This window comes from Mobula hypostoma, chromosome X2 (genome assembly GCF_963921235.1).
Source record: "Mobula hypostoma chromosome X2, sMobHyp1.1, whole genome shotgun sequence".
NCBI lineage: Eukaryota > Metazoa > Chordata > Chondrichthyes > Myliobatiformes > Myliobatidae > Mobula > Mobula hypostoma.
In genome coordinates this window covers 7,992,549-8,005,240 of record NC_086129.1, presented here as the reverse complement: position 1 = coordinate 8,005,240, position 12,692 = coordinate 7,992,549, and the positions used below count along the sequence as shown (strand labels likewise).

At 46.6% G+C, this 12,692-nt stretch overlaps 1 protein-coding gene across 1 annotated transcript in view; it reads right to left on the bottom strand.

Moving 5' to 3' along the window:
* Positions 1-12,217, bottom strand: part of LOC134341008 (uncharacterized) — a 257,807-nt gene extending 245,590 nt beyond the window's left edge. Inside the window, exons 1-4 of the mRNA XM_063038698.1 lie at positions 12,158-12,217; positions 9,773-9,931; positions 5,323-5,374; positions 4,552-4,714 (exon numbers count right to left, since the gene is read on the bottom strand). Coding sequence (XP_062894768.1) covers positions 4,552-4,714; positions 5,323-5,374; positions 9,773-9,853 — 296 coding nt within the window. The 5' untranslated portion in view covers positions 9,854-9,931; positions 12,158-12,217. The remainder of the gene's footprint in view (positions 1-4,551; positions 4,715-5,322; positions 5,375-9,772; positions 9,932-12,157) is intronic.
* Positions 12,218-12,692: the final 475 nt, after the last annotated feature.

Below are 12,692 nucleotides of genomic sequence, written 5' to 3'. Positions count from 1 at the left end.
ATCAGTTTCATGAACTCAATACCTACAGAAGAAACTTATAACGCTGCGCTATACACTCAGTGGCCAATTTATAAAACTATGACATACGCTCAGTGGCAAATTTATAAAACCGTGATATACGCTCAGTGACCAATTTATAAAACTGTGATATACTCTCAGAGGCAAGATTTATAAAACTGTGATATACACTCAGTGGCCAATTTATAAAACTGTGATATATGCTCAGTGGCCAATTTATAACACTGTGATATACATTCAGTAGCAAATTTATAAAACTGTGATATACACTCAATGGCAAATTTATAAAACTGGGACATACACTCAGACACACAGACATGAAGCCCAGAACAGACCCTCAGACACACACAAACATGAAGCCCAGAACAGGCCGTCAGACACACAGACATGAAGCCCAGAACATGCCCTCAGACACACAGACATGAAGCCCAGAACAGGCCCTCAGACACACAGACACGAAGCCCAAAACAGACCCTCAGATACACAGACATGAGGCCCAGAACAGACCCTCAGACAAAGAGGCATGAATCCCAGAACTACCCTCAAACCCACAGACATGAAGCGCAGAACAGGCCCTCTGACCCACAGACATGAAGCCCAGTACAGGCCCACAGACACACAGACCCTCAAACCCACAGACATGAAGACCAGAACAGGCCCTCAGACACAGACACATGAAGCCCAGAACAGGCCCTCGGAGCCAGAGAGAGAAAGCCCAGCACAGGCCCACAGACATATCAACCCTCAAACCCACAGACATGAAGCCCAGAACACACCCTCAGACGCACAGACATGAAGCCCAGAACAGGCCCTCAGATGCACAGAGACGAAGCCAAGAATAGGCCCTCAGACACACAGACATGAGGCCCAGAACAGACCCTCAGACTGTCAGACATGAAGACCAGAACAGGCCCTCAGACACACAGACATGAAACCCAGAACAAACCCTCAGTCAGACATGAAGACCAGAACAGATACTCAGACACACAGACATGAAACCCAGAACAAACCCTCAGTCAGACATGAAGCCTAGAATAGACTCTCAGACAGTCAGACATGAAGCCAGGACCGGACACTCAGACACACAGACATGAAGCCCAGAACATGCCCTCACACACACAGACATGAAGCCCAGAACCTGCCCTCACACACACAGACATGAGGCCCAGAACAGACCCTGAAAGACAAGGCCCAGAACAGACACACAGACATGAAGCCCGGAACAGACCCACAGACACACAGACATGAAGCCCAGAACAGACACCCAGACATGAAGCCCAGAACAAACCCTCAGACACACAGACATGAGGCCCAGAACAAACCCTCAGACACACAGACACGAAGCCCAGAACATGCCCTCACACACACAGACATAAGGCCCAGAACAGGCCCACAGACACACAGACATGAAGCCCGGAACAGACCCACAGACATGAAGCCCAGAACATGCCCTCACACACACAGACATGAAGCCCAGAACAAACCCTCAGACAGTCAGACATGAAGACCAGAACAGGTACTCAAACCCACAGACATGAGGCCCGGAACATGTCCTCAGACACATAGACATGAGGCCCAGAACAGACTCACAGAGACGAGGCCCAGAATAGGCCCACAGACACACAGACACGAAGCCCAGAACAGACACTCAGACATGAGGTCCGGAACAAACCCTCAGACACACAGACATGAAGCCCAGAACAAACCCTCAGTCAGACATGAAGACCAGAACAAGTACTCAAACCCGCAGACATGAGGTCTGGAACATGCCCTCAGACACACAGACATGAGGCCCAGAACAGACCCACAGATACACAGACATGAAGCCCAGAACAAACACTCAGACACATAGAAATGAAGCACAGAACAGACCCTCAGACAGACAGACATGAGGCCCTGAACATGCCCTCAGACACACAGACATGAAGCCCAGAACACACCCTCAGAGGCACAGACATGAAGCCCAGAACACACCCTCAGAGGCACAGACATGAAGCCCAGAACAGGCCCTCAGACGCACAGAGATGAAGCCAAGAACAGGCCCTCAGACACACAGACACGAAGCCCAGAACAGACCTTCAACACACAGACATGAGGCCCAGAACAAACCCTCAGACACACAGACATTAGGCCCAGACCAGACCCTCAGACTATCAAACATGAAGACCAGAACAGGTACTCAGACACACAGACATGAAGCCCAGAATAGACTCTCAGACAGTCAGACATGAAGCCAGGACCGGACACTCAGACACACAGACATGAAGCCCAGAACATGCCCTCACACACACAGACATGAAGCCCAGAACACGCCCTCACACACACAGACATGAAGCCCAGAACAAACCCTCAGACAGTCAGACATGAAGACCAGAACAGGTACTCAAACCCACAGACATGAGGCCCGGAACATGTCCTCAGACACATAGACATGAGGCCCAGAACAGACTCACAGAGACGAGGCCCAGAATAGGCCCACAGACACGAAGCCCAGAACAGACACTCAGACATGAGGTCCGGAACAAACCCTCAGACACACAGACATGAAGCCCAGAACAAACCCTCAGTCAGACATGAAGACCAGAACAAGTACTCAAACCCGCAGACATGAGGTCCGGAACATGCCCTCAAACACACAGACATGAGGCCCAGAACAGACCCACAGATACACAGACATGAAGCCCAGAACAAACACTCAGACACATAGAAATGAAGCGCAGAACAGACCCTCAGACAGACATGAGGCCCTGAACATGCCCTCAGACACGAGGCCCTGAACATGCCCTCAGACACACAGACATGAAGCCCAGAACACACCCTCAGAGGCACAGACATGAAGCCCAGAACAGGCCCTCAGACGCACAGAGATGAAGCCAAGAACAGGCCCTCAGACACACAGACACGAAGCCCAGAACAGACCTTCAACACACAGACATGAGGCCCAGAACAAACCCTCAGACACACAGACATTAGGCCCAGACCAGACCCTCAGACTATCAAACATGAAGACCAGAACAGGTACTCAGACACACAGACATGAAGCCCAGAATAGACTCTCAGACAGTCAGACATGAAGCCAGGACCGGACACTCAGACACACAGACATGAAGCCCAGAACATGCCCTCACACACACAGACATGAAGCCCAGAACACGCCCTCACACACACAGACATGAAGCCCAGAACAGACCCTCAGACGCACAGACATAAGGCCCAGAACAGGCCCACAGACACACAGACATGAAGCCCAGAACATGCCCTCACACATACAGACATGAAGCCCAGAACAAACCCTCAGACAGTCAGACATGAAGACTAGAACAGGTACTCAAACCCACAGACATGAGGCCCGGAACATGCCCTCAGACACACAGACATGAAGCCCAGAACAGGCCCTCAGACACACAGACATGAGGCCCAGAACAGACTCACAGAGACGAGGCCCAGAATAGGCCCACAGACACACAGACATGAAACCCGGAACAGACACTCAGACATGAAGCCTCAAACATGCCCTCAGACACACAGACATGAAGCCCAGAACAGGCCCTCAGACACACAGACATGAGGCCCAGAACAGAACTTCAGAGACGAGGCCCAGAATAGACACACAGACATGAAGCCCAGAAAAAAACCCTCAGACACACAGACATGAAGCCCAGAAAAAAACCCTCAGACACACAGACATGAAGCCCAGAACAGGCCCACAGACACACAGACATGAGGCCCAGTACAGGCCCACAGACACACAGACCCTCAAACCCACAGACATGAAGACCAGAACAGACCCTCAGACACACAGACATGAAGCCCAGAACAGACCCCTCATACAGTCAAACATGAGGCCCAGAACAGACCCTGTGACGAGGCCCAGAATAGGCCCACAGACACACAGACATGAAGCCCAGTACAGGCCCACAGATACACAGACCCTCAAACCCACAGACATGAAGACCAGAACAGACCCTCAGACACACAGACATGAAGCCCAGAACAGGCCCTCTGACCAACAGAGATGAAGCCCAGAACAAGCCCTCAGACATCTGTATTACTCTGTGTTTACATCATTATATTCCACTGTCTTGGTATTGTATTTTAATTCAAAATTTCAGCATCTGTATTACTCTGTGTTTACATCATTATTTTCCAGTTTGGAGTGTTATTATTTTTGAATCTTTCACTGAGAAGTAATAGGCACATGTTATAATTCAAATCTGAAAAGGTCTGGTGGAATGCTAACTCTGAGTTTGACTGTAATGGATGTTTAAATGGATTGATTTATTTTATTAGCTACCAAGCTCCTGAAATTACTCTGAGGGGGTGTGACATAGTAGTGTAGCAGTTTGCATAACGCCTTGCAGTGCCAGTGACCCCAGTTCATTTCCCGCTGCTGTCTGTAAGGAGTTTATACATTTTCCCTGGGAATGGGTGGAATTCCTCCGGTTCCCTCCCACATTACAAAGATGGAGTGTTGATTGGTCGGGCCGAAGGGCCTGTTAACCGTGCTGTTTCTGTTCATCAGATTGAACTTACTCCTCATGCTGGATGAGCTCTGCTTGGACAGCCCAGCTCCTGTATAGTTCGTCCGTGTAAGGCCGACCGAAGAGAATGGGGCTCAGTAGTTGGACCTTCACAATGTGACAATACCTCTTCAAAACCGACGTCCTCAGGTAACACCATCGCTTTGGGATCAGAACTGCAATCAAGGACATGCACCTTCAGAAAGAAAACTGCAACTGGATACCCTATCAAAATCACTTGCCTGTAAATATGCAATTTTGTTTAATTAAGCCATTCCGCATGCGTTGTAAATACTGCTTTGCACAGACTGGAGTAGCACCACAATCTCCTTGTCTTGAGCAAGTTCTATTCTGTTCTGATTTGTCACAAAAGCTCAATGGAATCAAGCCAATAGAAATAAATAAAATTAGTTAACTTGAAAAGCCATCACCTTCCCCCCGCTGCCCGATAACAGCCCATGGTTGGTTTCACACAACTGTCACACTAATGTAGAAGCATGCATTTAGCTCCATACTTGAATGGTCTGGTCACAAATATTAATCTTTACAGTGCCACACTTTATATCTTCAGGAAGTCAGTATAGCATTATATCATGTGGAAAGTAGCTGAGCTCACAGCTTGCTTCTGCATTCTCAATCATCACTCTGTCATAGGGAAGTAGCAAGCTTAGCTCAGGCAAAGCAACACATACACAGAAAAGCAGAGCAGGGGAAAGGGGCTACCTTTAAAACTAGCAGCTTTGTCGTTACTGGTATTTGGGCACCACTCCCAGAGTTGTCTTACCTTCATAGCTTAACTGTGCAGGTTTAAATGGAGGGAACCACGGTTTCAATTCCTGCAATCACAATGCAATGGTTCAAGCAAATCTACGCATTCCGTGTCACAGAATGATCAATTCATGCAGCACAATAGGTCTAAAGCTAGAATCCACTTTTGCAATCGGGAACTCTTAAATAAACAAATGGCTGGACAACTGACTCCAGCAAATATAATAAGCCAGTTAGGATGGAGGTATGCAGCCATTTCATGACTAAGCATCGTGAAATTTTCAAATTTTCTTCTCAGTCAACAGATAAACCTAAGACAGATTCACTTGCAGGACTGGTAGCTATGTAAAACTGTGGCAAATCAGCTTAGTACATCAGGCTTAAAACACAGAACAGCACAGGGACTGTATTTCAGTGGTCATACATACTGCACAGCTCAAACACCACCCACAAATTTACCAGCAACACAACTATTGTTGGCAGAATTTCAAATGGTGACAAGGAGGTGTACAAGAGACAGATAGATCATCTGGTTGAGTGGTGTCACAACAACAACCTTGCACTCAACGTCAGTCAGACCAAGGAATTGATTCTGGATTTTGGGAAGGGGAAATCAAAGGATCAGCAATGGAAAGAGTGAGCAGTTTCAAGTTTCTGAGTGTCACCATCTCTGATGCTCTACCCTGGGCCAACTGCAATTACAAAGAAGCCGTACCAGCGGCTGTGTTTCACTAGGAGTTTGAGGAGACTTGATACGTCATCAAAGACTCACAACTTTCTACAGATGTACCGTGGAGAGCATTCTAGCTGGTTGCATCATCATCTGGTATGGAGGGTCCACTGGACAGGATCGGAAAGAGCTGCAGAGAGTTGTAAACTCAGCCAGCTCCATCACGGACACGAGCCTCCCCAGTGTCCAGGACACCTTCAAAGGGCGATACCTCAAAAAGACGGCATCCATCATGAAAGACTTCCATCAGCTAGGACATTCCCTCTTCTCATCGCTACCATCAAGGAGAAGGTACAGGAGCCTGAAGACACACACTCAACTTTTTAGGAACAGCTTCTTGCCCTTCACCATCAGACTCCTGATGAATAATGAATATCTCACTGGTTTCTGCGCTCTCTTTTTACACTACTTATTTTTATACACACATGTGTGTATGATTTTTATTTCAATTTAAAATTTATAGTTATGTACTGGAATGTATTGCTGCGGCAAAACAACAAATTTCATAACAGACACCAGTGGCATTAAACCTGGTTCTGAATCTGCTGCTATTTCTTGTATTCAATCAAATAACAATATAGCACGTGTGTACCAAAGCAATGAATGAAAGAATTGGATATTTTCTAGTCAGCTAATTCCACTAATTAAAAACTCTAGAAAACAAAGCACAATTCATCAATAGCTGCAGAAGCTGAAAAACTTGCAACTCCAATAAACTGAATATATTGAATCACAATGACTGGATGGAATTTTTAACATCTCAGGGGGAATAATAAAAGACTTACAAATTTAACAGTATTAAATTGGCTGCTTAGCAAATGTTTGTTTACTACAATGAAGAGCAAGGAACTTGTCTTTCAAACACAATGAAAATCAGCAACATTTAACAGTCTTTTTGATCAGGTTAATGGGAAGAATCCAATAAATTAAATAAAGTTTTTATAATTTAAAAAGAATTATTGAGCACCTTTGAGTTTAAGCTTATACCACCTGACTGCACATAAGCACAACCAAATGAAACAGCACTCCTCTGGACCACGGTGGACCCACAGAAGTAGTCAACGTTTCCGGCCGAAATCCTCCGGCAGGACTGGACAAAAAAGTCTGAGGAGTAGATTTAAAAAGTGGAGGGAGGGGAAGGGAGGGGAGAAACACCGGTGACAGGTGAAACTGGGAGGGGGAGGAGTAAAGCAAGAGCTGGGAAGTCGATTGGTGAAAGAGATACAGGGCTGGAGAAGGGGGAATCTGATAGGAGAGGACAAAAGGGCATGGGAGAAAGGAAAGGGTGGGGGGGGGAGAGCACCAGAGGGAGGCAGTGGGCAGGCAAGGAGATAAGGTGAGAAAGGGAAAAGGGGATGGGGAATGGTGAAGGTGGGGGGGTGTTGCATTACTAGAAGTTTGAGAAATCAATGCTCATGCCATCAGGTTGGAGGCTACCCAGATGGAACATGTGTTGTTCCTCCAACCTGGGTGTAGCTTCATCACGTCAGTAGAGGAGGTCATGGATGGGTATATTGGAAAGGGAATGGGAAATGGAATTAAAATGGGTGGCCACTGGGAGATCCCGCTTGTTTTGGCGGACGGAGCAGAGCGCTCGGCGAAATGGTCTCCCAATCTACATCGGGTCTCACCAATATATCGGAGGCCACACCAGGAGCACTGGACACAGAATATAGCCCCAAAAGACTCACAGATGAAGTGTCACCTCACCTGGAAAGACTGTTTGGGGTCCTGAATGAGACTGAGGGAGGAGCACTTGTTCCATTTGCAAGGCTAAGTGCCAATAAAGTTGTGAAATTTTATCTATTTTCTTGGCCTGGCTTTTTTTTAAAAACACATTTCAAAAACAGCTCCACTGCACATTTCCAACACTATATGAGATGATCATAACAAACAGCAGGAAGTCAGTACAGTGGCATGCAAAAGTTTGAGCACCCTGATCAAAATTTCTGTTACTGCGAGTAAAAGATGACTTGATTTCCAAAAGACATAAAGTTAAAGATGATGCATTTCTTTAATATTTTAAGAAAACTGTTATTTCCATCTTTCAGTTTCAAAATAACAAAAAAGGAAAAGGGCCCGAAGCAAAAGTTTGGGCACCCTGCATGGCAGTAACACCCCCTTTGGCAATTATCACAGCTTGTAAATGCTTTTTGTAGCTAGCTGAGAGTCTTTCAATTCTTGTTTGGGGGATTTTCGCCCATTCTTCCTTGCAAAAGGCTTCTAGTTCTGTGAGATTCTTGGGCCGTCTTGCATGCACTGCTCTTTTGAGGTCTATCCACAGATCCTCGATGATGTTTAGGTCGGGGGACTGTGAGGGCCACGGCAAAACCTTCAGCTTGCGCCTCGAAGTAGTCCATTGTGTATTTTGAGGTGTGTTTAGGATCATTATCCTGTTGTAGAAGCCATCCTCTTTTCATCTTCGACTTTTTTTTTTACAGACGGTGTGATGTTTGCTTCCAGGATTTGCTGGTATTTAATTGAATTCATTCTTCCCTCTACCAGTAAATATTCCCCGTGCCACTGGCTGCAACACAAGCCCAGAGCATGATCGATCCACACCCGTGCTTAACAGTTGGAGAGGTGTTCTTTTCATGAAATGCTGCACCCTTTTTTCTCCGAACATACCTTTGCTCATTGCGGCCAAAAAATTTCTATTCAAAAGGTTCAAAGGAACATCTAAACAAGCCTGATGCATTTTGGAAACAAGTCCTGTGGAATGATGAAGTTGAAATAGAACTTTTTGGCCACAATGAGCAAAGGTATGTTTGGAGAAAAAAGGGTGCAGAATTTCATGAAGAGAACACCTCTCCAACTGTTAAGCATGGGGGTGGATCGATCATGCTTTGGGCTTGTGTTGCAGCCAGTGGCACGGGGAACATTTACTGGTAGAGGTAAGAATGAATTCAATTAAATACCAGCAAATTCTGGAAGCAAACATCACACCGTCTGTAAATAAGCCAAAGATGAAAAGAGGATGGCTTCTACAACAAGATAATGATCCTAAACACACCTCAAAATCCACAATGGACTACCTCAAGAGGCACATGCTGAAGGTTTTGCCATGGCCCTCACAGTCCCCTGACCTAAACGTCATCGAGAATCTGTGGATAGACCTCAAAAGGGCAGTGCATGCAAGACGGCCCAAGAATCTCACAGAACTAGAAGCCTTTTGCAAGGAAGAATGGGTGAAAATCCCCCAAACAAGCATTGAAAGACTCTTAGCTGGCTACAAAAAGCATTCACAAGCTGTGATACTTGCCAAAGGGGGCATTACTAAATACTGCCATGCAGGGTGCCCAAACTTTTGCTTCGGGCCCTTTTCCTTTTTTGTTATTTTGAAACTATAAAAGATGGAAATAAAAAAGTTTTCTTGCTTAAAATATTAAAGAAATGTGTCATCTTTAACTTTATGCCCTTTGGAAAGCAGTTCATCTTTTATTCGCTTAACTATTCACAGTAACAGAAATTTTGACCAGGGATGCCCAAACTTTTGCATGCCATTGTATATAGCTAGTGTGACTGAAATCACACACCATATACTAATAATCTTCTGTTGTTTAAAGATCCACACTTAAGAGATTTTGGGGATCTCCATAGCAGGAACCTTGTCATTATTCACTAATACTTAAACAATCTAAAAAGTCACGATTGTGGTAGTAGTTACAGTGGAACCGTAAATGAAATGCACTTTTATCAGGAAAATAGTGCATTCAGTCTTTTCATCATTACTCACCTCGTCAGAGGAAACTATATTTGGTAAATCACTTGACTCCGAAGTAGAACCACCATCACTATCCCAAATCTCTGGGTTCATGATTGCAACTAAGCAATTGGAGTATTAAAATTAGACATCTAATATTTTTTCCAACACCTTCTGGCAACCAACGTTCTCCTGACAAAACAAAAGTAGATAATCACCGATTTCAGATGTTGTTACAAACCTCCCACGTATTTTGCTGGTCTGGACATGCACTTGTATAAAAATTAACAAGTAGTTCAAAGAGAAAGACAAATAAATACAAGTAGCAGCGTGAAACAAAGTACCAGCCCTCTCAGAATAAACTTAACACTGATGTGGATACATGTGCACTTGCACACACCAGAAACGGCTATACGTGAGTGGTACTTGTAAAGAAAAACACCACCAGAGCAATTTGTCAGTCACAAGCGTTGGTGCAAGCAGACAGACAAAACAATCAACATGCTGAAAAATAACTTGGGCCTTTTACCCCCACTCAACCTTTTCATTTCCAATTGATAACTGTGATGTTAACTACTTAATTTCCCCATTCCTCTCACTGACTCCAAACTCACTGCCTCTGGACAAACACAAGAGATTCTGCAGATGCTGGAATTCCAGAGCAACACACACACACACAAAATGCTGGAGGAACTCAGCAGGTCAGGCAGCATCTATGGACAGTCGACATTTCAAGCTGAGACCCCTTCTTCAGGCAACCTTTTCAGAAAGGGTAGGGTGGGTGACTAAGAAAGGGCCGGAATTCATACGGTAGCTGCACCTCTCCAACCAACCCAAAGCTATTCTGCAGAACAAGCTCCCACAAACTATAATGTAATGATGATCAGACAAACTTGATTATTGGTGCTGACTGAGGACCGTGGAGCTAACCAAAGAGTACTTCCTTTGTTCACACAGAGCCACGACACCTTTTACATCCACACAATACGGTAAATGGGTCTCAGCTTAACATACCATATGACAATGCCACATCCTCCCCTTAAAACATCACTTATAGTACTGATTGCTGATGATGCTGGGCTCCCTCATATACCTGCTCTCTACCAACAAGGGCTCCCTCAATCCTGCACCCACTATCTACCAACATGGGGCTCTCTCGATCCTGACCTTGCCCTCTACCAACACGGGGCTCCCTCGATCCTGCATCCGCTCTCTACCAACAAGGGCTCCCTCAATCCTGACCCTGCTCTCTCCCAATGCAGGGCTCCCTCGATCTTGCACCCGCTCTCTTCAAGCAAGAGCTCCTTCGATCCTCACCCTGCTCACTCCTAACACGGGGCTCCCTCAATCCTAACCCTGCTCACTACCAACAAGGGATCCCTCGATCCTGCATCCGCTCTCTACAAACATGGTTTCCCTCGATCTTAACCCTGCTCTCTGCCAACAAGGGCTCCCTCAATCCTGCAGCCAATCTCTACAAACAAGGGCTCCCTCGATCCTGATCACTTCCAACACGGGACTACCTCGATCCGGACACTGCTCACTACCAACACGGGGCTCTCTCGATCCTGCACCCACTATCCACTAACACGGTGCTACCTCGATCCTGCCCCTCCTCTCTACCAACAAGGGCTCCCTCAATCCTGCACCCTATCTCTACAAACAAGGTATCCTTCGATCCTGACCCTGCTCTCTACCAACGCAGGGCTCACTCGATCCTGCATCCGCTCTCTACCAACAAGGGCTCCCTTGATCCTGCATCCTATCTCTGCAAACAAGGTATCCCTCGATCCTGACCTTGCCCTCTACCAACGCAGGGCTCCCACGATCCTGCAACCACTATCTACTAACACAGGGCTACCTCGATCCTGCCCCTGCTCTCTGCCACCACAGTGCTCCCTCCATCCTGCACCTGATCTCCACCACACAGGGCTCTTTCGATCCTGCCCTTGATCTCCCCCAATGTAGGTTTTCCTTGATCCTTATACAGATTGGGGGTGCTTATACGGATTTGGGGGTACTTACACGGGCTGGGGGTGTTTATATGGTCTGTGGGTGTTTATACGGACTAGGCGGGGATTGGGGCTATTTATACAGACTGGAAGTGTTCATACACTTTGGGGATATTTATACGGACTGGGGTGTTCATACAGTTTGGGGATATTTAGGAATGGGACTGGCATTGTGTTAAATTAAGATTGAAACGAGCACAATAGGAAGAGGGAGATACCCAGCCACCAACCAAGGCTCGGCTGCTGCGGCCAAACTGCACTCATTAGCAACCTAGCCATAGCCCCAGCCGGCAGGGCAGGGCAGAGCAGAGCCGAGCCGAGCCGAGCCAAGCAGAACCACAGCGAACGCCCTTTGAAACCACAGAAATTCTCGCTACCAGCTCACCCCCCGGGCCACCCAACTCACCGTCCGTCGACAAAATGGCTTTCCCTCCGCAAATCTCGCGAGAGTAGGTATTCCGGGCGCGGGGTACGCTGGGAACAGTAGTCCTGTAATCCCTGCCGACCAGACTGCCTTACTGACTCCTCGCTTTTGTTTGCATTTAGCCTGTTTCTCTCCACACCTTTCCTAGCAGATACATTAGGGGCAGTCTTGGATAGGCACATGGATGAAAGAAAACCGAAAGGCTATGCTGCACGGAAGGGTTACATTGAGCAGATCGAGAAGGGTCAGTGCACAATATGGTGGATAAAGGGTTTGTACAGTTCTATGTTCCGCCCGTGCGGTTGTTCAACCAATGCCTTCTAACTGTCTGATTTGTCTCTATCCCTTTCTCTGTGTGAAACACAGTTCCTTTTAAATCCTTCCCCTCTTCTTTTAGTTGTGGGCTCCTATCCTGGCGATCGAAACGAGAGAAGACTGGTTTGAATCATCTGCTACCAGAAAATACTTCTTCACTTCTGACTATCAATGTTCTAAGGCACAGGCACGACCATCCAAT